General features: G+C 42.0%; 4 protein-coding genes across 4 annotated transcripts; 3 read left to right on the top strand and 1 right to left on the bottom strand.

The window, feature by feature from the left end:
- Positions 1-2,895: 2,895 nt before the first annotated feature.
- LOC127752824 (dof zinc finger protein 1-like) lies at positions 2,896-4,399 on the top strand. The gene is made up of 2 exons (XM_052278257.1): positions 2,896-3,381; positions 3,460-4,399. The coding sequence occupies exons 1-2, from the start codon at positions 3,280-3,282 to the stop codon at positions 4,099-4,101; spliced, it is 744 nt and encodes a 247-aa protein (XP_052134217.1). The 5' UTR covers positions 2,896-3,279; the 3' UTR covers positions 4,102-4,399.
- Positions 4,400-5,028: 629 nt separating this feature from the next.
- LOC127786015 (uncharacterized) lies at positions 5,029-8,079 on the bottom strand. The gene is made up of 3 exons (XM_052313337.1): positions 7,831-8,079; positions 7,505-7,710; positions 5,029-5,427 (listed from the first exon to the last, which is right to left on the bottom strand). The coding sequence occupies exons 1-3, from the start codon at positions 7,921-7,923 to the stop codon at positions 5,175-5,177; spliced, it is 552 nt and encodes a 183-aa protein (XP_052169297.1). The 5' UTR covers positions 7,924-8,079; the 3' UTR covers positions 5,029-5,174.
- A 1,110-nt stretch (positions 8,080-9,189) lies between these two features.
- LOC127752489 (DNA-directed RNA polymerase I subunit 2) lies at positions 9,190-21,101 on the top strand. Its single transcript, XM_052277885.1, has 27 exons — positions 9,190-9,483; positions 9,868-9,941; positions 10,061-10,180; positions 10,982-11,058; positions 11,324-11,387; positions 11,496-11,566; positions 11,690-11,767; positions 11,858-11,903; positions 12,319-12,499; positions 12,586-12,638; positions 12,724-12,797; positions 12,890-13,007; positions 13,779-13,863; positions 15,079-15,191; positions 16,078-16,205; positions 16,281-16,360; positions 16,452-16,693; positions 16,783-16,947; positions 17,023-17,187; positions 17,310-17,384; positions 17,961-18,064; positions 18,147-18,222; positions 18,846-18,968; positions 19,078-19,221; positions 19,536-19,748; positions 19,920-20,153; positions 20,357-21,101. Exons 1-27 carry the CDS (start codon positions 9,306-9,308, stop codon positions 20,798-20,800), a joined length of 3,525 nt encoding a protein of 1,174 aa, XP_052133845.1. The 5' UTR covers positions 9,190-9,305; the 3' UTR covers positions 20,801-21,101.
- Positions 21,102-21,551: 450 nt separating this feature from the next.
- On the top strand, positions 21,552-26,774 carry LOC127786193 (nucleolar complex protein 2 homolog). The gene is made up of 12 exons (XM_052313529.1): positions 21,552-21,645; positions 21,734-21,858; positions 23,303-23,374; positions 23,469-23,978; positions 24,086-24,400; positions 24,494-24,550; positions 24,726-25,052; positions 25,132-25,338; positions 25,416-25,502; positions 25,588-25,682; positions 25,901-26,035; positions 26,121-26,774. Exons 1-12 carry the CDS (start codon positions 21,624-21,626, stop codon positions 26,440-26,442), a joined length of 2,274 nt encoding a protein of 757 aa, XP_052169489.1. The 5' UTR covers positions 21,552-21,623; the 3' UTR covers positions 26,443-26,774.
- The last annotated feature ends 1,115 nt before the right edge of the window (positions 26,775-27,889 follow it).

Raw genomic sequence — 27,889 nt, 5'->3', positions numbered from 1 at the left:
TTTTTTAAGAAATCAAGAGTGCAATTTTGTTCAAGAAATGCAACTACTACTGCTATATCACTGGCTAACCAACTTTTGACCCGTCTACGGCGATCAAGAGAGTGCAGCACTCAGTGGTATATATCTTAATTGCGCTATCTCCTCACAGATTTTAAGTTATCTTATCAGTCCGTGTTGCAAATTGTTCAAATAATAAATCACACTTTTTTTTTCTTCTTTCCAAAGTGCAAATCATGTCGATTATACACATGTCATGCATGCAGAAGTCTTCTCTTCCTCATATGTCTGAATTTTGATTCTCGATAGTTCGGTCCGATGATATCGTTAACACAAAGTGGTTTTATATGTAAGTTTCACGTTTTGAACGAAAACCAACCAGAAACCACGAAATGTATAGGTGTTTTGACACGGGATGAGAGCAGATTTTCGAGTGAAATTTGAATGGTTTCTGATAATTCAAATATTGTGAAAACTTGACCAAAATCTTATCAAAATTTGATTAAAATGGCGAAAACCGTCATATTACCATCAGAAGTCCGTATCTGTTGCTCAACCGAAAAGGTGAACCAATCCTTGTGTGCTCGCTTACAGCTCAGGGTTTTTGCACCGTCCATCACTGGTACCAAACTTGGGAACTTGTCTTGATGCTATTCTACACCTGTTTGATTAATGCGATACAGTACTAGTAGTAGCTACCCGCCGATCACCAGGCATGTGTAACTTTTTTTTAAACGAGAAGATATAGAAGTGTCAATTTAAAAGAATATAGGAAGAAAAGGGCATTATTCATATATATATATATATATATATATATATAAAAGAGATAAAAACTAAGAAAATAGTTAGATTGTACAAGGAACTAGCTAGCAGCCTAAGGTAACATCTCTGTTAGACACTTGGCTTTTGCCGCCGTTTAAGTTCTTGCCTGTTCCTTTATCCTCGCTATACTACCTGTCGTAGGGACGGATCCAGCATGAGAGCGGCGGGCTCTCTGAGCCCCCACTACTGGCGTGATGACTATGAAAGCCCCCACGAAGACCCTACTAAAATTGTTTACCATATATAGATGGGAGGGGGATTGTAACTCTATCTAGTTTGCTCAGACCCCACTGCTATTTTTTTTCAGATCTGCCACTAACCTATCGTGGTTAGCTCTTACTTCTCTTTGTTCTATAAAAGCTAACCTAGGTGGGAATGGAATATAACCTCCTCTCTTCAGATTTGGGTTTTTTTTTACGGAGAAAATATGTCAGAAAACCATTCATTACTAGAAAAAACATTTTTCTAGGCGGGCAAAAGTAGTTTTTCCAGGCGGGGGAAAGGAGCGCATGTACGTAAAGGCTTGTGAACGCCCAACGGCACCTACAAAAATCATTTTCGTAGGCGGTAGATCCACCCGCTTGTAAAAATATTTTTAGCGAAAATAAAAAAATGCCACTGGTGGCCTCCCCCTTCGGCCCCTCCCCATTCGGGAGACGGCTCCTCCTCCATTCGCCGGCGCTGCCCGAGGGGCGGCCGCCGTTGGCTCCTCCTCCGTCACCACCACATCCACCACCCCCGCCCTCCCCCGTCGGCCCCTCCCTTCGGCCACCAACTCTCCTCCCCCTCCCCCAGTCGGATATGGGAGGAGGAAGGAGGGAGCGTTACCTCCGTCGCCGATGGCTGGCTCCCCTCATCTGGCCGGATTTGGGAGGGAGGGACGGAGGAAGGGGAGCGGTGCCGCCGACTCTCCTCCCAGTCGCCGTGCGCCGCCGTGCCTCCGGTGGCCGCCACCTTCGCCCTCATGCCGCCTCCACTGCTACCGCCGCCGCCGGCCGGTTCCCCTCCTCCGGCTGGATCTAGAAGGGAGGGAGGAGAGCGCCGCTGGCCACCGCCCTCCCTTCTTCCTCCTTGGGCCAGATCTGGGAGGGAGGGAGGGGAGCCATAGCCAGGAGCAGCAGCCGCCACCGCCACTGCCCTCCCCCCTCCCTCCGGCCACCGCGCCAGGGTGCGCCACCACCGCCACCGGTGGGAGGGGAGAGGGGAGGAGAGGTGGGAGGGGAGGGGAGAGGAGAGAAGAGGTGGGAGGGGACTTAGAAAATTTTGGCTGCGAGGGAAGAGGGGAGAGAGGTTTTTAAAGATGCTTATTTTCGTAGATGGACAACTATCTCGTCTCACGGTTTTTATTTTCATAGGCGGCAATTTAGTTTCGATTTGGTATATCTCCCTACTTAGACACGTGTAATGTGATGGACCAAAAAGTGTGGTCCTCCACTTTCCACACCTGCACCGCTGCTGCAGCACACACCGCAGCAGGAGGGTCGGGTGGCTGCATGCACGCATACATTGTTCAGTCCACGTTTGCTTCGGTTCGCTTTTCCGTCGCGCGAGCTGATCATCGATCGCCGCCCTCGTCTCCACTATGACCTTAGTCATTAAGCAAAAGAAATTAATCCCCCCTCTTCTTCCACACACACCTAACCTTAGTACTCCCTCCCTAATTGTAAAGAAAGTTGTTTTGGACAGCGACACATTTTTCAAAACACAATTTTACCTTTTTATTTCTATAAAAATATTTATTAAGAAAGTGATATATATGTATATTTTTATAAAAGTATTTTTCAAGACAAATCTATTTATATATTTTTTACGTTTTCAAACTTAACAACTTGAGAATCATTCATGATTTATATTCCCAAGGTTTGACTTAGGTGGTATTTGGTTGGATCACAAAAACATAAGTCTCTATCATAGGGACTTATACTTTTGTGAGAGAGACTAAATTTAGTCCCTAGTTTCCAAACACCCTCTTAAACATTGTCCTAAACAACTTACTTTACGAGCAATGGAGGGAGTATACCTCCCCTCTCGCCTAGCTATATAATCAACCCCGACACCTTCACTGAAACACCTCCATGGCTTTGCACCTTCGCTTCCTCCTCCTCCTTGCCCTCTAGCTACTAGCTCACACTGTCACAGTCACCACACAGCTACTAGAAGTAAGATTTAGCTAGATTATTCATTAATCTGTACTGATTGATATTGCTAAGCAGCTGCAGCAGCAGCAGCTGGTTGGGGGGAGGAAGAAGAAGGAGAGTGTTCGATCGGCGGCGGCGGCGGCTCACCGGTCCGACATGCGCAGGGGTTCACCGTGGTACGACTACTACTACTCCTCGTCGTCGTCGTCGTCGTTGTCGTCGTCCCCGGCGCGGAGCAAGCGCGCGCAGGCGCAGCTCGTCGTCGTCGTCTCCGCCGCCGGCAAGAAGCTACCCTGGCCCTCGCCGCGGCGTCGCGGGAGCCATGTCGTCGCCGTTCCTGGGCTCTTCTTCCTCTTCCGCTTCGTCGCCCCTCTCTTACCTGACCCCGCCTAGGCCTCCTCCTCCTCCTCCTCCCCTTCTCATGGTACGTCACGGATTAGCTCGATGGTTGACTGATCTTGACGATGAGCTGATGGTGTTCGACGACGATCTTGGCGTGCAGGGGCAGGGATACGCCGCTGCTGCCAATGGCGGAATTGGCGGCGGCGGCGTCGAGGCGGTGAATGCGGCGGCGGCGCCGAGGCAGGGTGGCAGGCACGCCGGGCACCCGCCGCTGCCGAGGCCGCCGCCGAGGCAGTGCCCGCGGTGCGGCTCGGCGAACACCAAGTTCTGCTACTACAACAACTACAGCCGCACGCAGCCGCGGTACCTCTGCAAGGCGTGCCGCCGCCACTGGACGGAGGGCGGCACGCTCCGCGACGTCCCCGTCGGCGGCGGCCGCAAGAACAGCAAGCGCGCCGCCGGCGGAGGCAAGGCCGGCGCCACAGCCTCGACGGCGGCTTCTGCCCATGTCGTCGCGCCGGCGGCGCCGCCGCCGACGTCGTCGTCGTTCCCCGATCTCCTGAGGCAGATGCTGATGGCGCCGGCCACCGCCGGTGGCGGAGGCGGCTACAGCATCGACCTGACCGCGTGGCAGCAAATGGCGGCGTTCGCGGCTCCACCTCAGGCCGCCACCGGCGATGTCGGCGGCGCAGTCGGAGCGGCGTCGACGGCGGCGCCGGACGCGAACTGCGGCGGCGGCGGCGTGCAGTACTGGAACGGGTGGCTGCAAGATGACATGCCCGGTCTAGATGGTTCATGTTAAGTAACCCGTGCTTGTATTGATACGTATACGTATACGGAGCTACGGATATATATACCGAATACGTATACGTATATATATGTGTGTATATGCATGTACAGCCTATGTATGCATACATGCAGACACATGCGCTATGAAAGTATATACGTATGTCGTATGCGCATACTAAATTAGCGTAACAAGAGCCTATGACTGTACAAGTGTAGTTTGGATTCAGGTTATTAACTCGTGGGTATATGTTGACCTACTGTAGTTAAATTTGTGTATTTGTGCGACTCTGCCCATTTCTAGTTTGTACGTGCATCTATGTGTTATGCGTTTTTTTTTCCTTTTTTAAGTACTACTCCCACCGTTAAATATTACTCCGTATAAACTTAGTTAAACTTTGTTAACTAAGTTTATAAAAGAATTTAATGACATCCAAAACACTAAATTAGTTTCATTAGATCTAATATTAAATATATTTTGATAATGTGTTTGTTTTGCGTTGAAAATATAACTATATTTTTTATAAACTTGATTAAACTTAAATAATTTTAACTAGAGAAAAAACTAAAATGACTTATAATATGAAAGGGAGGGAGTACAATGCAAATTGTCAGACAGAAAAACAAAAGTGAAAGACTGCCATGTGCTTGCTTACATACATAAAAGTACTAGTTATGGTTCAATGTAAGTCAAGGATCATATCTTGATAAGTCTCAAGCCAGTGGGTATATTCCATTCTGCTAGATGCTCTGATATTAACCCATCAATTTGTGAAGCGATTTCATAGCACTTTGCTATAATCATCTACAGTATATAGCTCTGAAAATGAGCAACGAGACACGAGAGCAGAAGCACCGGTAGCAGGGAACCCACAGGCAAGCAGAACAACTGGCAAAAATCCTCTGCACCAACAGACCAACAACACTTTGTGTGCAAAAGACCTAACAAAATAAATTTAAATCACATGGTTACCAAAACTGTCACAGTATTACACAGTGATTTCTCTCTCTCTGAATATGCATTGTAACAACAGACTAATTAAGCACAAATAGCAGAGACAAGATCAAGTGATGTGATGGTTCAGGGTTTCAGCTGTACGGGCTCATGCCGATGGTGGCTTCCCGGCGGGCGTAGGAGACCCGCGACTTGGAGAAGTAGAAGTAGTAGGCTCCGGTGAGCACGCAGGTGATCAGGGAGAAGGCGGCGCCGGCGCCGAACGTGCCCCGCCGCACCGTCTCGCAGTCCGGCGGGTTCTCGAAGAAGACCTTGCGGTAGCGGGTGTGGTAGGCGGACTGCACCAGCCCGGCCAGCAGGCACGACTCCGCGATGAGGAATGTCAACCTGAGTAGAAGAACATCAGGCAGAATGTTCAGTACCCCAATGTGCAAAAACTGGATGGTTTGGATGAAATTTGTGTAGATTCGCTGGCTGCTTGACTGGGTAATTCAACTGTTTGATATATAGAGATCATTGGATGAATAAATTGAAGCATTTGAAGATGTCATGCTATGATTCTTATGCCTTATGCTGCTTGCAAATTTTATGCTTTTGTTTTGGGGGCAAAAGTGAGAATTCAATAAATTCATGCGTTCATATAGCAGTCTAATTAGTACAGAATCATGGCAGTAAAAGTATTTTTCAGATGCTGTAATACATACTAGGTGCTACAGTGAACAGGTAACACAGTACCCATGTCACCAGCAGGTGTATGAAAGAACACAAGTAGAAACATATCAATGCCAATCGTATCTGAGGAATCATAGATAAACCCCTGTTTTCTCTAGAAAAAAAGGACAGTTAAAGGGGGCGTTCGGTAAAGATTGTGTGCCAGGGGAATTATCAAAGTTAGGGCCAGGTCTTCCAAAATAGAAAATTTGCATAATATTTCTGGAAATAAGATAAGTGATAACCCATGAACACGCCTAGTTCTACAACAAACTGAGTAACTGCCTGGAGACAAAACAAAAATATTTTATTTTGATAAGTAAAACAAATTGACTATGGTTGTTCGGGTGCAGTCATGAGAAAACGCATGCCTGACTTGTTAGTTCGGTAAAATGTTTAAACTTATTTCTGCAGCAATTAAGCAATTATCTATATTATTATTACTTTAAATGATGCTAGTGGTGGTGTCAGCGTCTGCCTCCAACGTCACAAGCTAACATGTGGGGCCTTAAGATCCATACACATGAATGTTTTTGCTTTATATATGGCATTTTATGCCTAATCAACTAACTATGCTAAATTTAAGTTTTTCTTTTGCTTTTATCTCTTATAATATCCGTTGCAACGCACGGGGCCTTTAGCTAGTCAATGTAGAAACAAATGGTTCATAAACAATTCATACAGGTAGTCTGAATTTCAGAACTCATACATATACCACTGTCATAATTGTTTACCATGTGTTGTGCAAGAAGTTTGGGGGAAAATGGTCATATAACTAGACTGTATCACTGGACTCACAGATTACCAATAGAACGTACCGACTCCAAACCCAACAAATCAGAACAGTTTAGTACTAGTATTAACTGAAAGCTACTCGTTGATTAGTTGATGAAGCTTGCCCTTAATCAATGTGGGACTTGGTCCAGCCGGCCGTCCAACAATTTCTACAACCACTAAAGCACTAAACTCAACGGTTGAGCCTTGATCAGTTAACACTGTGAAGGACATAGCAAGCAAATGGCAACCTTTACATTTTGACCAATTCAGCACAAGAACTCCAAGATGACCAAAGCTAATTGCTAACTGTACAAAATTCAAGACCAAACTCCCAACCAGTCAATTTATTTATTCTTAAAAACCATCAACATCATAGTTTGTATTCTACCATAGCCTGCTATATGCTAACATTCCTACAATTTTGCCCCGTGTGCACCCCTAAATAAATTAGCATACAATATCAGCAATCCAATAATCCGAATGCGCAAGCAAAATTTAACAAATTACATGACATTCTAGGGAAAATATCAAATAATTTACATATTTCCTCTTCTTGAGAAAATCTTAGAGCTAGATGATTGATGATTCACGGATATAGAACAACTAATTTGTATATTTCAGCACGAATCGCATCAGTCCGCAGGGATTTCGTGTAAATTTTACCCTCACCAATCAACACCCCAATTTTCCCAATCCCCAAGTTTGGCTGAGTCGTTGATCCAACGCGCTTTCCCCTGCACCGATCTCTAGTTTCTTTCTGACTTTTCGGCAACCCCAAACATGGACAGCTAGAGATTCCCAAGCTAATAATCCCTGAATTCGCGCTGCTTTGCTTGATTAAACAACGCGAGAAACGAAGCGCACGACTCGCGGGGCCCGCGCGTCAGCCTCACGCGGGGAGGTCAATGCGGCGGCGGCGGCGAGAGCCGAATCGTGGAGAGGATGGGGAAGGGGAAGGGGGGATCGGAGTTGGTACCAGGAGGAGAGGAAGAGGATGAGGGCGCAGGCGCGCGCGCCGCCGGGGCGGAGCGCGGCGCCGCAGCAGAAGCAGCGGCTGGAGACGGCGGCCACCGCCTGGCCGACGAGCAGCAGCGCCAGCGCGGCGGCGCCCAGCCCGGTCGCCGCGTCGGGGCGGTACACGCAGTAGGTCCACTCCTGCCTCGCGTCCGTCTCCACCCTCGCCTTGCCGCCGGAGAGAGAGAGAGAGAGAGAGAGAGAGCACAAGAGCATCATCAGCATCAGCATTAGCATCAGCACAGAAAGTCAGTTCGTCGGAGGAGGGGGAGAGAGGGGGGCGCGCACCGATGGGCGGCTCTGCTCGGCGGCGATGGCGAGGCCGAAGGCGACGACGTCGACGACCAGGATGACGGCCAGCACCCTGGTGGAGTCGGCCATGATGGGGGCGCGCCGCGAAACCCGAAACCGGCGGCGGCGGCGGCGGCGGCCGGAGATCTCAGATCACCTCGTCGTCGTCTCGCTCTCGCCGCGGGCTCGAATGAATCGGCCGCCGTTTCGTATTGTACTGCCTGCCGTTTTTAAAACAAAGCGAGGTTGAACTGTTCGGGTCGCTTTTTTTATACACTCGGCGTGCTTGTTTCGAAGACGCAAAGCTTAAAAAAGAAGTTTGGAATTTGACGATATTCCACTTCAAATTTAAAAAATCGACGCAACTATTTATATGGTGTTTGGATTTAGAAACTAAAATAAACCCTGTCACATCAGATGTTTAACACTAAGTCGTTCTAGCATTTCCCATATTCATATTGATGTAAGTCATTCTAACATCAATATGAATATGGAAACGACTTACATTGTGAAACGGAGGGAGTAATAAAACTAATTACGTAAATGGAAGCTAATTTATGAGATAAATTTTTTAAACCTAATTAATCCATAATTAGCATATGTTTATTGGCATTACATAGGCTAATGGCTCAATAGATTCATCTCGTGAATTAGTCCAGAATTATGAAATGTATTTTGTTATTAGTTTATGTTTAATTTTTTAATTAGTGTCTAAACATTTAATGTGTCATTAACTAAAATTTTAGTCCCTGATCCTAATACCACCTTAGTACAAGCACTGCTGACGTTCGTGAAAAATACATGCCGATGTCTCAAGATTCGCACTAGTGCTGTTGACGGAATAGCAATACATGCCGATGTCTGAAGATTCGCGCTAGTGCTGTTGATGGAATAGCGGCGATTTGATGATAATTTGATAAGAGTTTGAATTGGAAGTTTGACGAGCTAGCGGAGTATCGTCAAGTCAAACATTCTGCTCGTGGCAAGTTGCTCGTATACTGTTCACCGGTTTGATTTTTTAAGAAACATTCACATAAAAATTCCTTGTACGAAACGTATTTGTATATCAGTTTAGTATAAAGCTCCCCTAAACAGCTCATAAGAACGGAACCTTAGTAACGTGCATTAGTACTTCATCATCCAAGCAGACCTGCTTTCGATCCATTCATCGCTTATTCATTTCGGCCTGTGCTATTCTGTACGTTGGATTCGAAAGAACCTCAATGAACGGTCCGATCTACCCCCCCTCTCTCCCCACTTGTTGGCCCACCATCGGCCCATGGACCAAAAAGCCCATTTCCTCTCGAAGGCCTTAAACCCCTCGCCTCTCCTCCTCCCTCTCCCCTCCGCCTCACTAGGGTTTTACCCCCCACCTTCCCGCCGAAACGCGACGCCGCCACCGCCGCTCGCCGCCGCCGTCGCCGTCGGCGGCGCTCTCCCTCCCTCCCCCTCTCCCCCCCGCACGCGCGGCCATGGCGGCCGGGAAGAGCTCGTCGGCCTCCAAGGAGGACCAGTACGCGGCGCTGCGGGAGCTGTACCGGCCGCACATCGACTCGTTCGACTACTTCATCGACGAGGGGCTCGACAAGATGCTTCAGTCCATCCGCCCCGTGGAGATCACCGTCCCCAACTCCCCCACCACCCTCAGAAATATCCTTCCTGCTTTTTTTTTTTTTACCTTTTGCTCGTCGCTTACAGTTCAGTGGACCAGTTTTTTGTGTGCTAGTACGAATTTACCAGTTTTTCCCCACCCAGCATCCAAAATTCAATTCTTATGTGCTACGAATTTACCTTAAGACAGCTCTCGTGCTTTCCGAACTTAGCTGACAAGTTGTTAATAAAGCCAACACCCAGTAGTTCCAACATAGAGTTACTAAGGCACAGGTTTGAATTCGTTTTCACTCTCTTACGAGGAAACCAATAGATGAGGTTTGGAAGGACTGCTAAATTTGTGGATGCTAATTGTTTGTGTACGGAATGAACTATGGAAGTAACTTGGTTATCATCTCATTTTCCCTTAACCGTCGTCTATACTATCCTTGGAGAAAGGTCATCTGTTCCCACCAAAGAGGGATGGTCGGTTGGATGCACCGCTCTACCCCCAGCAGGTTTTGCTATATGGACTTATCAAATCCCTTTACATATCATTTTCATTTTAAACACAAGACATTTGTTTAATCTATTGAAAACTTTGGACGTTCTTTCCTGTTTTTCTTTGGATGAGCAGTGCAGGCAGGCACGGACGACGTATCATGGGGAATTTAAAGTGGATACTTTCATCCAATGTAATGACGGACCAGCTGTCAGGCAAACCTTCAATTTTGGTTACTTGCCTATTATGTTAATGGTTGTTACCCCTTCTTTGTTGTACTTCTTATCACATTTTTTTCGTAAGAACTTCTCTAGGTGGATTTTGGAACTTGAATGAGCGGCTGACAGCTTAGTTGAGTAGTAGCATCCACATATGAGTGCAGCTTGTTATCTGCTTGTAGGATCTAGCTTGTGTTTCTACAATTTTACATTAGTCTGGCACCCCAATAAGTCTTGGTTAAGTTCACCTGTCTCTTTGGTACAAAAGCTACTTCTGCTTCTTCAAGTCAAAAAATGAAAACTAAGCTATCTAATATGATATAGTTACCTGGAAAAAAAAGAGACTTTTCTCTATCAGTTGGGTGGAAAGAATCAAACATTATGCACTTTATTAGTGTCATGATGTTTTGTCAGTTTATAGCTTTATAATAGGCCAAAAATCTAAATTAATAAGCATGATTATGCAGTTTTTGCGGTTCAGTGCTGCTTTACAATTCTGACACTAAAATGATAAATAATAGCTGCTTTGAATAATTTATAATCAGTTGTTCGTGAAAGCTGATCTGCAATTCTGCATGCATCATACTATGCTGCAATTCTGTAGAGTTAGGAACACCCAAAGCACCGATATTAAAAAAAAGTGCAGATACATCACATTTTGGTGGTAGCCATAGACAACTATTATTGTTTCTTCCTTCTGGAAGCTATGCAGGATTCATTTCACGTTCCACTTCTCTCTACACCACCTTATTTGTTCTTATTTGACCGATGGTTTTGATTTAATTAGTGTGAATTGTATTCTATTCTTGTTTATGATTTTATGCTCATGCAATTCCAGTCAAAGCTTTGCCATCTAAGAGGTGCAGATTCTGAAAAATTGATTTTCCATGGTGAAGAGGCAACAGAAATGGGCGGGTGAGTATGTTATGAACTTGTTTATTTGTTTACATTCTCTTAATTGTGTCATCTTCTTCCCTTTCTATCATTTCTTAGTACACCGATCATTTAGTCTAGTCATTCAACTTGTTAAGACTACCTGTGGATCTTATTGATCGATTCATTGTGTTATGATTATATCACATTCACTCTTGATTCTTCTACTGTTACTGAACAAATTTTTTGACACTGTTTCCTATGTTAGTGTATTCATTCTGATGCATTTTGTAAAATTTTCTTTCAGGTACTTCATATGTGGTGGGATGGAGAGACTTGTACGGATTCTTATTTTACAAAAACGTAACTATGTAAGATTACTCAGCTTTTCTTTTAGATTTATGTTGCAAGGCTAATATTAGAAAAAAAAAACCCAGAGAACATTATGGCAATGAATGGTTTGGTGTGAATTTTTTCAGCCTATGGGCCTGATCCGTGGCTCTTTCGTTAATCGTGGTGCTGGGTACACTGACAAAGCAGTGATCATAAGGTGCCATATACTTGTCTATAGCTGCTTATGTTACTGAGTTTTTTTGCTGTTGCAAGTATACTTGTCTGTGTATCTAGTTGTACCTTTTTTATGTTATAATCCATATCTAGTTTTTTTTGACAGATGTGTCCAAGATGATCAGTCCAGTGTGACAATAAAGCTGTATTACCTCCTAAATGGCAGTGCAAGGCTTGGGTTCTGGTAAGTTCTGCACTGGCAAATTGTGAGTGGAAATGCTTGAGTTTCTTTTTAGTTTTTGGAACTTGACTCTTGAATTTGTGCAAAATTCAGGTTGGGAGGCAGAGAATTTCTCCTTCCTGTTGGGATTGTTCTCAAGGTATATATTTCCTTCATGGGGCTTATTGTTTTCTAACTGGAAATTGAGTTAATAAGCTTTCTTTGTGCATGATCAAGTTTTACAAATCATTGCTACTATATATTGTTGGATGATGATGCAATCTACAGTGACGACCTCAAGCCCTTTCTTGAAACATTCCATATTTTTCATTTATTGAGTAATTAAGCTGTATTTTACAAACTTTTTTTTTTGTTCTAAGCGTTTCATTAATCTTTCCTCTTTCTGTAGTTTATTCTGTTACCTTACCAGATAATTTGATTTATACTCTCACTATTTTATTTAAAAAGTAATATTTTGATTGTGCTTCTATTCTTTGATATTTAGTGTAGGTTGGCAGTATTCTTAATGTTACTTTAACAGTACATTGACCTGATTGTGAATTTACAAATGATAGGCCCTAATTGATACTAGTGACCGGGAAATATTTACAAGCTTGACATGCTGCTACAGTGATCATTATGAAAGAGGAAAGGGAGTTGTCAGCACTCAACTTATTGGTGAAAGGGCACAAATAATTCTTGACGAAGTCAGAGACCTGTCTCTTTTTACTCGCACAGAATGCTTGTTGCATCTTGGTATCTGAGAGTTTAATTTGTTCTATTTGCACAAATTTTTGAATTCTTCTTAGTCACTGACATCGATAATTATCTTTGAAATGCAGGAAAGTACTTCCGATCTGTGATGGAAGGATTTGAGAAAGATGATTTTGAAACTGTAATATTGGATGTTTAATCTGCATTTGTCTTTGCATGTTGTTGAAATTTGGATCGCTTCACTTTGGTCATTCCACATTGTGTAGGTTGCTGAGGCAGTTCTTAAGGACTATATTTTTGTTCACCTGCAAAACAACCATGACAAATTTAATTTATTGATGTAAGTTGAAGTTTTATTGCTCTTTTCTGTGAATTTCTATCCTTTTGAACCTCTTTAATGATGTGTATCTCTTATTACTTTTCACTTCTTAGATTTATGCTGCAGAAACTTTATGCGATTGTAGATCAAACTGCGTCACCTGATAAAGCTGATGCTCTACAGTACCAGGAAGTTCTCTTGCCTGGCCACCTGATAACAGTTTTTCTAAAGGTCACTAAACCCTCTGCCGTCAAGCTCATGACCTTTTTTTTTTCCTTTTTGAAAATCAACTCCATAGTACTACAAAAATGGCATTCAATGTTATGTGCTTAGTAAAAACAATACTATAACATAAAATAGCATAAGTTTTTTGTCTTAACCTTTCTACCCTTGTTCAATTCTCTGCCTCTACTTTCTCTGTTACATATTTGCATGGACTGCTGGACCATGACCAATTGACCAGTGTTAGTTACAAGATGGATGTTTTTAAACTGCTTGGAGCTGGTGCTGATGTGTTCATTCAAGCATAGGTGCTAAGGTAGAACAGGTCATCCAGCACATACTATGTTGACAGCTTGAGCTAGTAGTCCTTTGCATGCATATTGACTACTACCTCCGTCCCAAAATATAAGGGATTTTGGAATCCCTTATACTTTGGAACGGAGGTAGTACTTATTTCACGCTCCTAGTATGGTACAGAAGATCTAGGTTATTAACAGTGTAGGCATGGTAGTGGTTACAGGTAGTACGAAGATGTTTTTCACCCAATTTTGCTAAGGTAGTGAGTTAAGTCATATTTTGCTTACTTTGCACTTTTGCTGTGCCTTTGAGCTTATTTTTTTATTCTATTTATTTCATCTTTGTTCCCTGTGCGCATTGCTTGACGCTGGTTCTTTGATGTCCTATTTTATGGCTGAGATTTTGTTGGTGTTGCTTTTGATTTCTTTTCTGACATCCAGTTCTGTTTTCCTAACTCTTGTTTTTCTTTCCTATCATCTCCAGGATAGACTTCAAGATTGGTTGAGAAAGTCCAAACGGTTAATTGTTGAAGAGGCTACAAAAAATAAAAGCTTTGATCTCAATGACTGTATGTTTACTCTATCCATGTTTTTATACAGGAACCCTTTTTAGTTGACCTGTGTTTCTGAAGTATACTACATCGATACTAGAATCCACTAATGATCCATCAGCGAGTGAATGCTAGTGATCTTTGCGTTCATATGATCCAACAAGTCTTCATATGGCCAGAGACCCAGAGTTGTTTATGGGTTCCAACATCTGGTGTACTCTTTATAGGAGTGGACGAGGGGTAGCCTACTATCACCACTGTTGTTATTGTCTTAGGAACCAAGGTCTAGACATGCTTGTTGGGACTAATTTCCATAGGAATAAGATCAGTTTGGTTAGTATCACCTATTTCCATAATATTAGTTACTCCCTTTGTCCCAAAATATAGCAACCTAGTACTGGATTAGTCACCACCTAGTATTACGAATCTGGACAGAGAGGGGTTGGACAGAGGGCTCTGTCCATATTCGTAGTGCTAGGTGGTGTCTAATCCAATACTAGGCTGCTATATTTTTGGATGGAGGGAGTAGTATATATGTTAATTAGTATCCTATATTTTATAGAATTTTTTGGTTTAGATAGCAAGTTAAATATTTGATTTGTTTGGAAGTTAGAGATTTTATTCTGGAGGGTCAAGTTAAAGGGACATCAAGAGTTATTAAGACATCTAGTGGAAAGCCTTGCTGGCTGATGAGGATTGGGGGTAGGGTTCTCATAGCGAGGACTGGGTGTAGGTCATCTAACTGCTGTTTTGAGTCTTCAACTTTTGATTCTCTTGGCTGAACTATAATGGGTGCGTAGTGTCCTGTTTTTAGGAAGCCTGGCTTGATCCTTAAGAATATAATTTCTACCATCCTAACAAACCAAATCTCTAACTTTCTATCTGAACAGATTACATTTTAACATTATAGAAATTGCTGGTACTGACCAATCTAATCTTATTTGCAATGGAACTAATCACTTATAAACTACTAACTTGTTGCTGCAGTAATCACGCCTAGACCTTGGACCCCTAAACAGGCTTTTGTCTAATAAATCGTGTTGCATGAACACTGCATTCTCTGCATTTATGGCTAGTATTGGTAGTTGTACAAGTATGCTAAACTCTTGAACTAGTAATCATTAACATGACGGATCAGAAACTACAGACCACAAGATTAATCCTAACACCAGATCCCATAAAAATACCAGCTACAACTTTTATAACAGTTACGACTATTTTTCTTTTGTGCAGCACAGGAGGTCAGGAAATTTCTCAGTAAAACTTCAGCATATGTTGGCAAAGCTATTCAGAGTATGATAAAGGTCGGAAAAGTAAATTCACAATCAGGGCTAGATCTGCCACAGGTGCATCTCTTACAAATGCTTACTGCATCTGGTATTTTAAATAGCATTTGGCGATAATATACTGGCAAAGTCATATAGCATAAAAACACATCGTGATGCACTAATTGTAAAAACAACAAAGAACTAAATCAATTTGCAGTGAAGTGATTTATAGTTTACTCACCTTTTCGTGAGGTATATATTTTTTCTCGCGAGTGAATTTGTCGATGGTTTTCCTTGTTTGCTCTGGTTTATTGCATCACACTCTCCCTTGCATGTCTAAGTAACTTCCCTAGTAACTATTATCTCTTCTTTCAAAGGTATTTGAGCAGGGATATCATGTCCACCCTCCTATTTTTCGACCTTAATTCTTTTTCACACTCAATTACACCTATTAATTTCTGAGGGAATATTAAAAATTACGTAATGCTGTGTATATGTCAACCCTTCAAGTAAGTTTTCAAGATGAAAGATAACAATATGCAAAATGAATTACGTCAAAAACTGAAAACGATCTGTTCAAAAGTATCACTGCTCACTACACATTATATTGAGTTACAGCAGAAGGTATCATGCTGCGGCAGCACAGTGCTGGAGATGGCCATGGGGTACCGGCCACTAACCCACCGCTTCAATGCTGGCTATAGGCTGTTTTGAAATAATGAAGGCATCACTTACCCACAATTTACATTTTAGTTTTTCAGACAATATATCCTAAGTAATTTGTTGGTAACTGATTCCTTCTCTTCTGATTAAGAGATGCTTGACACGAGTCACAGATTATGATATATGTTCGTAGTAAAATCTCTTGGCAAGAACGTTCATTTTCAGTTAAGTTCAATGTTGTTTGTGTTCACAGTCCTCTCAGATCATTTTTATATGTGATAAGCACCTTTTAAATTTGCAGAGAGATGGGATGACCATTCATGCTGAACGGCTCAACTTTCATCGTTATATTTCGCATTTCCGGTCTGTGCATAGGGGTTCTAGTTTTGCTAAAATGCGTACGACATCTGTGAGGAAGTTGCTTCCAGAGTATGTTAAACTACCTTACCAATTTATTGTTCTTGTCTTGCTCCGATATTGCTTGTACTGAAAATTATCATGTAGGTCATGGGGTTTCCTCTGTCCTGTTCATACACCTGATGGAGAGCCTTGTGGTTTACTGAACCATATGACTTCCACATGCCGTAAGAAACTGCTACACTAAATGCTGTTGTGTGTGTGTGTGTGATTTTCATTTTGGGGGAGAGTGTCATCAGTTAAATTTGGAATGTACAGGTATTTCATCCTTTTACAACTCAGAAGGGGCAACTAAAGATTTTCAGAAAATAAAGATGTCACTTATTGCTCGTTTGGTTGGCGCTGGAATGGCCCAACTGTTGCCGAGGATAGAGCGAACTGGTCCTCCAGAAGTCCTACATGTCCATGTGGATGGATGCATTGTTGGTTCCATCGCTTCTGCTAAGATTGAAGAAGTAGTAAATCATCTTAGAAGTTTAAAATTGCTTCCACATTCAGGGGTCTGCTCTCTAATACTGCTGTTATTTTTCCTAGATAGTTTATTTTTCCTCAAGTTCTATCTCATATCAGTGCTTTTAATTCTGTTTAGATTCCAGAGGATTTGGAAGTGGGTTATGTACCCTTAAGCCATGGTGGGGCTTATCCTGGACTATACCTTTTCACCAATCCAGCTAGATTTCTTCGTCCGGTCAGAAGTCTCTTAGGTCTATCCAATGGAGGGCCAAATATTGAGCTGATTGGACCATTTGAACAGGTTCCCTTTTATCCACTTCAATGGTCCTATATTAGTTTATTATTACAAGATGACTAATTTTTCATTCTACATTAGGCATTCATGGAAATACGATGCCCTGATGGTGGGGATGGTGGAAGAAACAAATTATTTCCTGCAACTCATGAAGAAATCCACCCTACAGCCATTCTTAGTGTAGTTGCAAATTTGACACCTTGGTCTGATCACAATCAAAGTCCTCGGAACATGTACCAATGTCAGGTCAGTAGCCAGATCTTCCCTTACTGTAAATCAATTTCTCATGCATAATGAAAATTGCTCACGCATAATGAATGCTGAGACCTTTTTTTTCTAGACCTGCTAACCTGCTTGCTTGTTCACAGATGGCAAAGCAAACCATGGGATTCTGTGGCCAAGCTCTAAAATTCCGTACTGATGTAAAAGCATTTCATCTACAGGTTTGTTTTCCTGTGCAATAATTACTAACCAACTATCATTAGCTACACTTCTTTGGTTGTTAGAAGTTGCTCTATTTCTGTTGAATATGTACCTGCCCAATAACATGTTGACAACCTTAGGAGCAAATGGTTTGTGCCATGTAAAGATAATTTGTGGTTCTGTTGTATCAAGTGTTTTAATTGGTACTATTTTCATTTATTGGTGGCAGATGTATGTCATCCTGCTCTTGGCAGGTTTGCTAATTTTGTGCCTTTTGAACACTTCCTGTTTCTCATGGCTGTATTATGGAATTATTAAGTGTAATAAAACCCTGTCAGCAATTGTGAAACATCTCCGTGGCTTGAGAGGTTTAGTTAAAAAAAAAAAAACCTCGGATCCCCTCAAGCTTATGGTTGTTAGAAAACTAGGTCTGCTCATTATGTTTGGCGTAACCGTATGTGTTTGCTAGAGCCCAAAATCAATGAAATTGTCTGTTTCTAAGTACTTAATTATGTGACAACATATCATGCAGAAATGATTGCATTGAAAATCCTTTTTTATAACCAGTCAGGTGGCTCATATAAATATTTTTTCAGACCCCTCAGACACCAATTGTCCGGACAGCTACATATAGCAAGTATTGCATGGATGAGTTCCCATCCGGAACAAATGCTATTGTTGCGGTGCTATCATACACAGGGTGAGCATTTCATTATGTTGTGTAATGATCATTTGTTTGAACTTTAACATGATAAAATCATAGAACTGGTATTGCAATCTAGGTATGATATGGAGGATGCCATGATTTTGAATAAATCCGCTGTTGATCGTGGGATGTTCCGTGGGCACATTTTCCAGGTAAGTAAATGTTTTTTCCCCTTTTTTGGTGACTCTTGAAGATATCTCATTAACACTAATAAGAATTTAATGTCAAAATGTGTATCGAATGGCATACGCACATCTTTAATGTACTCTCCATCCCAAATTTTGATGGGATGCCTTTTTCTGGGCATCTGAATCATTACCCATTGATCTATTTTGAGATTTGTGGCTTTAACCTGGGTATCTTTTACACAAATATATGCGACATTTCAGTTCTGCAAAATATTGAATCCATGTTTGATTTATTTTTGTGAAACTGCAGTTGCATTAATTTGAAAGTAGTTCAATAAGTTTTCTTTCTTCAAAAGTTGCTATTGATTGTAAAGATGTATCAGACAGTTCTTGACGTGGATGTTGGTGCCTAGGCATCCAAATATCAAAATTAGTTTACCTATCTATATTTTATATTTGAATAATCCTGAGCATTAGATTTGGATTCTTCAATTCGGAATGCCATCTCAGTATGCACGTTTAGTATCCACCAACAGAGAGTACCTTTGGAAAAATCTTGATTGGATGATCTAACTTGGTATAGATTGAAACTTAAGTTTGACAAAATCTAAAATTAGTTTCTTTTATCCTTTGTACTCTTTCTGCAGACTGAGTGCATTGATTTATCAGCAAAAAGTAGAGATAATGTTACGGAGTTCTTTTGCAAGAGTAATCTTTCGAGGGACACTACCGCTGCAATCGAATCAGATGGCCTTCCTCGGATTGGAGAGGTAGTTATGTGCTCGTACTAAGTTAATTTTTTACCATGTGGAGAAGTGGTAGCAGTGTAATTTCTTCTTGACGATATTCCCCGTACTCAAATGTATGTGTATGAAACAGAATATATTTCCAAATGAGCAGTACTACAGCGTCTGTAACAATCTCACTGGTACAGTAAGGCCTATCAAACTGAAGGGCTCAGAACCTGCAGCTATTGATTATGTTGCTGTCAATGGGACAAATTTTAAGGATCGTCTACAAAAGGTGAGGCCATGGCCACCTCCAGTATCCTGTGCTGGATGAAATTTATCTTCGGCAATAATGTGTGGATATCCCTATTCACCTTGTTAAAAAAGGGCAGCCTAAGTGCCTGTGTTTGTTTAAATGCAAGAAAAAAGTGAAATATCTTCAGTTTCTTTAAACTACAAAAAAAACCCGGCCTCTTTTGGAACCAATGAACTTTAGTATGTTACACAATGCATTTCTTGAATGTTAGTAGGATTATTGTTTGTGAAAGTGTGTTCTAATTTGTTTTTTGTCATCTTGGCATGCTTTTCACTACTGCATGTTTTTGTCAGGCTAATATTCGTCTGCGTCGCGTGAGAAATCCTATAATTGGTGACAAGTTCAGCAGCAGACATGGTCAAAAGGGAGTTTGTTCGCAGTTGTGGCCTGATATTGATATGCCATTCTCTGCTAATACTGGGATGAGGCCAGATCTCATCATTAATCCCCATGCATTTCCTTCACGAATGACTATAGCAATGCTCTTAGAGTCGATAGCAGCAAAGGTACAAACTTCTTTCATAGGTTGAGAGAAGCTTGCATTTTTTTCTTCATTTTGAAAGAAATATCATGATTGTTGCGAGAGAGAGACAGAGATTCCTTGTTTCCAATTCTTCTCATTTTAGTATGATAGCGTCTTGGTACTTTCTTTACTCACTGAAGTCTTGTCTTCACAGGCCGGAAGTCTGAAAGGGAAGTTCATTGATGCAACGCCTTTTGCAAGCTCAGTTAAAGAGAGATCAAATTCCATTGTGGATGAACTGGGACCCATGCTTGCTTCTTATGGATTTAATTACCATGGAACAGAAATTCTATATAGTGGAGTTTTTGGCACTGAGATGAAATGTGAGATTTTCCTTGGACCTGTATACTATCAACGCCTTCGTCATATGGTCTCAGACAAATTTCAGGTGGGCAATCATTATTTGTGTACCATCTTATTATGTATAGTTAAAGTCGTTATCTGGCTTATTTTTCCTCCTTTTCTATTCGATATCGGATTGAAGATCTCTACAATGCTATGCATCAAAAGTATTCATTGCTCTATTTATCTAGTCACCAATGTTTCCACACTATTGCTTGTAGATTCTCATGGATGTGTTGGGTTTCGCAGGTTCGTACCACAGGGCGAATAGATCAGATCACAAGACAGCCAATAGGAGGAAGGAAATACGGTGGAGGGATTCGGTTCGGTGAGATGGAGCGAGACGCGCTTCTCGCTCATGGTGCCTCTTACCTCCTACATGACAGGCTCCATTCCTGCTCCGACTACCATATCGCGGACGTGTGCTCCATCTGCGGGAGCTTGCTGACGGCGACGGTGATCAAATCCGAAAGCCAGAAGAAAGCCAAGCGCGACATGCTCGGGCTCCCCACCGTAAAACCTCCCAAGAACTTTGCCTGCCAGGCCTGCAAAACAAGCAAAGGGATGGAGACCGTCGCCATGCCTTACGTCTTCAGATACCTGGCCTCCGAGTTGGCGGCCATGAACATAAAGCTGGAGCTTCGGCTCAGCAATAGAACAGAGCATCCTACTACTACCAGCGAAGAATCCTGAATGATTTGTCTTGGTAGATCTACTCTGAAGATATTATAATCACTGGTTCATCTGGAGCTGGCAGGGCACAAGTGTGCAGTCATGCCATCCGCGGCAGTGTCCTGGGGGATACTGAGAAGTTTTGCTTAGAGGATGTCTCCAGTTTTGTTGTGTGTCACTGCTGTTTTGTTTCATGAAAAGGCACAGTCTGTTGTATCAAAACATCAATGATTATACCAATTTTATAACATTAGACGTAACTGAACTTGTGTGCATTGCAATGACACATCTGAAATAGTGAAATACGAAGCTTTATTCGAGAGATTTGGCAACACCGGTTCCCTCTTCTGAAGTGATATATGTGTTGTGAAAAAAAGATTACTCCCTCGGACTAAAAAAAAAAATCAACTTAGGAGGAGGGGATAACCATATATCTAGACATGACTGTCTAGATACATTTGTTCTAGGAGTCACATCCTCTCCTAGATTGATTATTTTTTGAATGGAGGGAGTAATATTTGGTCTCTGAAAATGACGATCGTAAATTTATTATGAAAAGTACTTTCGTATAAAGTAATGATCGAGACGTGATGCCCAAAACCTAATTTTGAAAAAGAAACGTAGAACACAGTAGACGGAGGGAGTATATCGGAATGACCCATCGAGATTAAACTGGGCCCACTCATGAGTGGGCTTAGGCCCACAGTTCTTGCTGTATCCGTATAATGGGCCGGGCTTAAAACTCCCCCTCCTCCTCCTCCACCCGCCATCTCTCTTCAGTTCCCCAACCCGCCGCCGCCGCCTCCACTAGGGCACGCCGCCGCCGCCGCCGCCGCCGTCAGCCATGTCGGACTCCGACGAGTACGGTGCGTTCCCCGCCGCTTCTTCTCCTCGTCCTCTCCTCTATGCACTGTTTGTGTTAGTTTTGACAACGTTTGGCTTTGCTGGGTTTAGTCGACTTGCCCGTGTCGGATGAGGAGGAGTGGGAGGATGGGGAGTCGGAGGAGGACGAGGAGAAGGTGGGCTCTCGTAAGAAGGCCAAGGTTCACGCGAAGCAGCTCAAGAGGCTCCAGGAGAAGGTTCGTCTCCGTCCTCGCCGTCTCCTACGATTCGCGCACCCTTCTCCCAAGCTTATATTGCTTACTATTATTACTTGTTACTAGTAAGCATCAAAAGTAGCATCTGAATTGCTCGGCTCCATTCCATATGTAATGCCTATGTTGATTTAGCTTTGGGCTGTTTATACTAGGATTGGGGATTTTTTGTGGTATTCTGGTATGTGTTTTTTATTCTTATATTTATACTAGGACTGAGCACGCAAGGCAGTGAATGTTAGAAGGTATATTGCATGCTTAATAGGTGGATATTGGCTCGTTCTCGTATGCATTTGGTAAACTTGTCTGGTTGGCCCTTGTTGATTGATTTTATTGATTTTGGAAATGGACTGCAATCTTCCGAGTTTTACACGCGGAAGTTTGTGCAGAGTACTGAATAGTGACGTGGTTGCTGCAAATAAGTACTATAAGCAAGGCATACAAGTTCCTTAACAAATATAATGATATATTTTAGCCATTCTGATCATTTTGAAGAAGGTGATGGTAAACTAAATCTCAAGTTCTGATTGTGCATTTGGTAATCAGGGCAAGTACTATAAGCCCCTATTTATTGCCCATAAATTTGCCACATAGGATTAGATGATGAGTTGGAGGAGAGAAGTTAGGAGAGAGAGAATGAGCCATCCCTCATGCAAGGGGCAACCTCCACACAATCTCCAAGAAAAATGTAAGATGACGTGAGAGTAAACTAATATTGGGGTTTGTGTACTAGATGTGACATGCTGTATTTGTTACCTCTTAAGTAATGAGAAGATGACATGGTTTAAATTAGATGTGGCACTCACCTCCACTATAAAACTTGCCCTCAGGAAGCTAGTTGTAATGTCATAGGGATTGCTGGTATGTAAAGAGTACTTTTGATATCTAGAATTACGTAGCTCAGTACTGTTATGATTTTTTTCTGCTTACATTGGATTTATAGCTGTTTATACATAAAGGTAGTTCTACAGTTCTACTTGCACTTTTAGTGTGGAATAACCTATGGCTCTGGTTTAGCGGCCCTGGCATTGCAATTGGGACAGATGAAACTGAAGAAATCATATGTGTTAAGCACATCCAGATTCCAGTTTAAGTACTTTCAGATTAGTTGCTTGCACTTTGAACTAGCCCTCATTTTTGGAATAAAGAACATGTTATTGACTCGACTTTTGGACAGTCTTATTCTAAAAATAATTGATACTTTCTGTTTCCTGGTAGTGACCATTAGACGGCTTTTTACAAATTTAGATGATAATTATCATTGTTCAATTTATTGCTGAAATTCTTATCTGTATGCATCATTGTTAACACTGCAACAACCAGGAAGTTTTTCTTGAGCTAATCATTTCTTCCATCCCTAGTTCTTGTCATATCTGTGCTGCTGTATTCTGTCAGCTGCTTATGATGGCTGCAAAACTCTTATTTGTAGGATCCTGAGTTCTACAAGTATTTGGAAGAGTGTGATAAAGAGCTTCTGGAATTCGACGATGATGACTTTGATGTAACACAAAACTATTTATTCATTTATTTTGCATTTTTTTCTTCTTGCTTGAGAGAACTATATACATTGTATGTTTGCTGCATATTTTGTTTAGGATAATGAAGGAAGTGCTGAGAAACCTAGTTCTGTTCCTAAAGAAGAACCGAAAGAAATTGTAAAGCCTATTACAATGCAAATGGTTGATTCCTGGTGCCAAGGAGCAGAAGATGGGAAGATAGGTTCTATCCGGTCTATTCTCGAAGCATTCCGGAAAGCCTGCCATTATGGTGAAGAAAGTGGAAATAATTCTGCACCGAAATTTAGTGTCATGTCTGGCAGTGTACTTGACAAAGTCATGCACTTTGTTTTGAAAAACATGGATAGAATCCTTCGTGAATTACTTGATGCACCTAGCTTTGGGGGGAAGAAAGAGACAGTTAGTGAGCTGATGATTACTAAGCAATGGAAGAGGCATGGGAGATTAATGAGGTTATACCTTGTAAATGCACTCCACATGATAACAGAGTTGACTGATGAGCAAATGGTAGCATTTACTGTACATCGTGTCAGAGCTTCTGCTGTTTTTCTGGCGGCCTTCCCTGCACTCCTCAGGAAGTATGTCAAGGTTTGTAGCTTTGGCTCCTCATCCATCTTTAGTAACCTTTCGTGTCATCTGATGTCTCTGCAGAGTTTGTAATTTCTTTTATTTTCACTTGACTAATTCGATTACAGGCTCTGCTGCATACCTGGTCTAGAGGACGAGGTGCTATGCCTCTTGTTTCATTTTTGTTCCTTCGAGATTTGTGCATTCAACTAGGTTCGGAGTGCCTTGATACGTGCCTCAAGGGTATCTACAAGGCTTATTTGGTGAACTGTAAATTGTCCAAATCAATCAGTGGATCAAAATTGCAGCACATTCAATTTCTTGGTAATTGTGTCAGAGAATTGTACAATGTGGACCCACAAAGTGCATATCAGCATGCTTTTGTTTTCATCCGTCAACTGGCAGTCATCCTAAGGGGAGCTCTTACTGAAAGAGGACCAAAGGTATGTGTAGTTGAACTCTGATGATCATATACTGCAATGTAATTATTTACTTGGCAGCTGACAAGTTTTGTGGTCCCTATTTCATTTTGCAAGACATCGAAGGACAAAAAGCAGAAAGAAAGTATCAAACCAACGAAGAAACGGATGGAGGTATGTCATTATTCCAATGTTGCATATGTACTATCGAGGAATAGAGTCCACTTTGGGATAACACTATTGCTTTCTTTCTTATGTTAGTTTAGTTTTACTCTCTATTCTATATTCTATTACTCTAACTGAGCCTTTCTTTGCTGACTTGTTATTTGCTGACCTTGTTCTTGTGTAGAAATCCTACCAAAAAGTTTATGATTGGCAATACATATTCTGCCTTGAGCTTTGGACAAGTGTTGTGTGTGGATGTAGTTCTGAGGAAGACCTTCGACCTTTGGCTTATCCACTAACCCAGATAATACATGGTGTGGCATGCCTGGTACCAAGTGCGCGTTACTTTCCTGTACGCCTGAGATGTGTGAAGATGCTTAATCGCATTGCTGAAGCTACTGGTACCTTCATTCCGGTGTCTTCCCTGCTGCTTGATATGCTGGAAATGAAAGAACTTGGAGGGAAACCAGATGCTGTAGGCAAAGCAGTGAATCTGTTCAGTGTTAAACAGGTATATTTTCTCGTAATACAACACTTCCTTTGGGAGGACTACTTTGAAAAAACTTTTAATAGGTACTTTTGTCTGGCAGGTAGATAAGAAAACAGTGAAGACGCGTGCCTTTCAGGAAGCATGCATCTTTTCCGCGGTTGATGAGTTGGCTAAGCATTTGGCCCAATGGAGCTACTCCATTGCCTTCTTTGAGATGTCCTTTTTAACACTTGTCCGGCTTCAAAACTTCTGCAAAACCGTTAAGGCTGACAGATTCCGGAGAGAGATCAAAGATCTTATCCATCAGGTTTGTGAAGCATGTAAGAGAGAATAGTACCTAACTGAATGCATGTATGCTGATGTTTGTATCCTTTGTGATTCCAGATAAAGGCTAGTGCTGAGTTTGTAAGCTCAAAGCGTGCAGGAATTGGATTCTCTCCTAATGATCCAGCCGTGGATTCATTTCTACAGGTATGGTTGGTCCTGTTGGATGTGCACTGTATATTTGTTATACTCATTTAGTGTCATTTTGTGATATATATAATGTTCATTTCAGGTTGAGAAGGAAGCAAAGTCAAGTCCTCTATCAAAATATGTTGCTACTCTACATCAGAGAAGTCAGGACAGGATGGACTCTCTGGACGACACAAGGTTGGTTACTTGGTTTCATTGATGTTCATCTAAATTTAGGAGTCAGCCAGTTGAGTCGTAGCACTTATAAACAGAAATGCACCAATTTTTTTTTACCTCGTCGTCTTATCATGCAACATTTTCTAGTAGTCTTTACATGTGAGTGGAGCTATGCTTGATGCTCCATATTGCGAGTACATATAATTAATAAAATTACTGATCATTCTTTTCCCTATCAGCGTTATTGTGGGGGCAGAGTCCTCAACCTTTTCACGGAGGTTGTCAGAAGCACAGAAGCGACAGGATGAACAAGATGATGGCGAAGACACCATTGCATTCAGTAAGAACTTGTTGACTGAAAAGAAGAAAACCAAGTACGTTATCACCTTCCTCTTTGCCTCTTTTTGTTTCTTTTATTGGAATGGTAGACGTTATATGTTTCCTTTCGGGGGTTTGCAGAACTCCAAAGGAGAAGAGCAAGAAGCGAGCCCGTAATTACGACGATGTCGCTACGGAGGAGGATATTGTTGAGGATTTGATCTTGAGTTCAGACGAGGAAGACGAAGATGAGGACAAGAATATGGAATCAGATGAGGATGATGGCTCTATGCCTGTTGAAGATGACAGCGATGACGATTTCGTCGACCCAGACAGCCAGTGGAAGAAACAGAAGAAAGAGAAATCAAAGAAACGGAACAAGCGGCAACCCTCAAAGAAGGGTTCGTCAACAACAAAAAGAAAAGAGAAAATCCCACATCCCCAGAAGAAGGCGAAGCATTAGCCAGAGATAATGAAAACGATGATGATGTGTTTTCAATTTTGAAAAAAACAGCGCATCATGAAAAATTTGTTTTAATTGAGAAAGACCTCTGCCATTTCGTTGCGTTCCTTCACCGTTATTATTTATTTATGTATGCTTAATCGTTCAGCTTGGCTGATGTTGTTGATTTTGCTCCATACATTTTTCTTTCTGGCAGATTGTGTGCTGAGTTAAACAAGTGATAATTTCCTTGGGGAAAAAAAGAGAACGCGAAAATAGTAATGAACAGGCTACAACCTTTGTATGACATGAAATCAGTCTTAACTAGTGTGAATCATGGGGATATTCCACTACTTTGCACGGCTTAAATTATTGTCCATGAATCGGTGGACCTGTGATTTTCAGTTCTGATTGTAAACTGGTACTAGCATATGAAGCTACATTTGACCAAGCCATGAGAAAAATTAGGACTAATTCCTTTTTCTAAAACAAAATCTCCACGACTTTAGATCACTGATAATTCAGTAGGGGAGAACAACGAGCCTCATTATTTCAATTTGCTCCGTTGCCAAAGTTATTCACACCATTATATATCAACGCTAACTTAATTAAGAGCTCCCTTGTCTTAACACTAGCCCTTGACATTTGTCTTAACACTAGCCCTTGGCATTTGCAAAGCTCTGTACAATTAACCTAAACCATAAAAATATTTTCAAACCATATAATATTTTCAACTAAACAATACTGCTACCTCCTTTTCATATTATTAGTTGTTTTGACTTTTTTCTAGTCAAACTTTAGGTTCAATCAAGTTTGTAGAAAAATTTAACATCTACAGCACCAAATTAGTTTCATTAGATACAACATTAAATATAGTATGATAATATGTCTGTTTTGTGTTGAAAATATTGCTAGGTTTTTTTATAAATTTAATTAAACTTAAAAGTTAAAACGACTTATATATAATACTAAGTATCATGTAAAAAAATATTGAACTAAACCGATTATAAGCAGCGTGATGGAAATTCCAGCCGTTGACAATGTCCAACCACGGCCGTGTGGGCCCCACTCCACACGCTTCCCTTCTTCCCGCCCCCGCCACGATACGAAGTTTACAAACAGAACAGCAGCCTCGCTTAATCCTTCTCCGTCACGTACTTAATTACCACCTTTTTTTACTTAACTTAATCCAACTCCTAATCATCCCATTGCAATATGTCTGTTTTATTACTACGTTTCGTCGCGTTCAGCTCTCGATCGATTACGAGAGCCATGAAGTCGCCGTTCCGACGCGCGGCGAGCGCGGCGGCGCCGGCGCCGGCGCCGATGCCGATGCTGTCGTTCGCGGGCAAGAGGCCGAAGCACTTCACGCTTCAGGACAGCTCGGCGGCGGAGAGGGACGCCGACCTGGAGGCGTTCATGCGCGCGCGCCGCCTCGTCGTGGTGTCGTCGTCGGAGAGGGTCGCCG

The sequence above is a fragment of the Oryza glaberrima genome, chromosome 10, assembly GCF_000147395.1.
Source record: "Oryza glaberrima chromosome 10, OglaRS2, whole genome shotgun sequence".
NCBI lineage: Eukaryota > Viridiplantae > Streptophyta > Magnoliopsida > Poales > Poaceae > Oryza > Oryza glaberrima.
The sequence above is the reverse complement of the archived record's forward strand: the minus strand, read 5'-3'. Positions and strand labels throughout refer to the sequence as shown.

Bases quoted from the DNA above. Each gene is read 5' to 3' on its own strand.
- LOC127752824 (XM_052278257.1), top strand. From the start codon at position 3,280: ATGTCGTCGCCGTTCCTGGGCTCTTCTTCCTCTTCCGCTTCGTCGCCC. The intron at 3,382-3,459 runs GTACGTCACGGA...CTTGGCGTGCAG, and splicing joins CTCCTCCTCCCCTTCTCATG to GGGCAGGGATACGCCGCTGC.
- LOC127786015 (XM_052313337.1), bottom strand. From the start codon at position 7,923: ATGGCCGACTCCACCAGGGTGCTGGCCGTCATCCTGGTCGTCGACGTC. The intron at 7,711-7,830 runs GTGCGCGCCCCC...TCCGGCGGCAAG, and splicing joins CCGAGCAGAGCCGCCCATCG to GCGAGGGTGGAGACGGACGC. The intron at 5,428-7,504 runs GTACCAACTCCG...TCTTCTACTCAG, and splicing joins ATCCTCTTCCTCTCCTCCTG to GTTGACATTCCTCATCGCGG.
- LOC127752489 (XM_052277885.1), top strand. From the start codon at position 9,306: ATGGCGGCCGGGAAGAGCTCGTCGGCCTCCAAGGAGGACCAGTACGCG. The intron at 17,385-17,960 runs GTTTGTTTTCCT...ATATTTTTTCAG, and splicing joins TAAAAGCATTTCATCTACAG to ACCCCTCAGACACCAATTGT. The intron at 18,969-19,077 runs GTAGTTATGTGC...TGTATGAAACAG, and splicing joins GCCTTCCTCGGATTGGAGAG to AATATATTTCCAAATGAGCA.
- LOC127786193 (XM_052313529.1), top strand. From the start codon at position 21,624: ATGTCGGACTCCGACGAGTACG. The intron at 24,551-24,725 runs GTATGTCATTAT...GTTCTTGTGTAG, and splicing joins CAACGAAGAAACGGATGGAG to AAATCCTACCAAAAAGTTTA. The intron at 25,503-25,587 runs GTATGGTTGGTC...TGTTCATTTCAG, and splicing joins CCGTGGATTCATTTCTACAG to GTTGAGAAGGAAGCAAAGTC.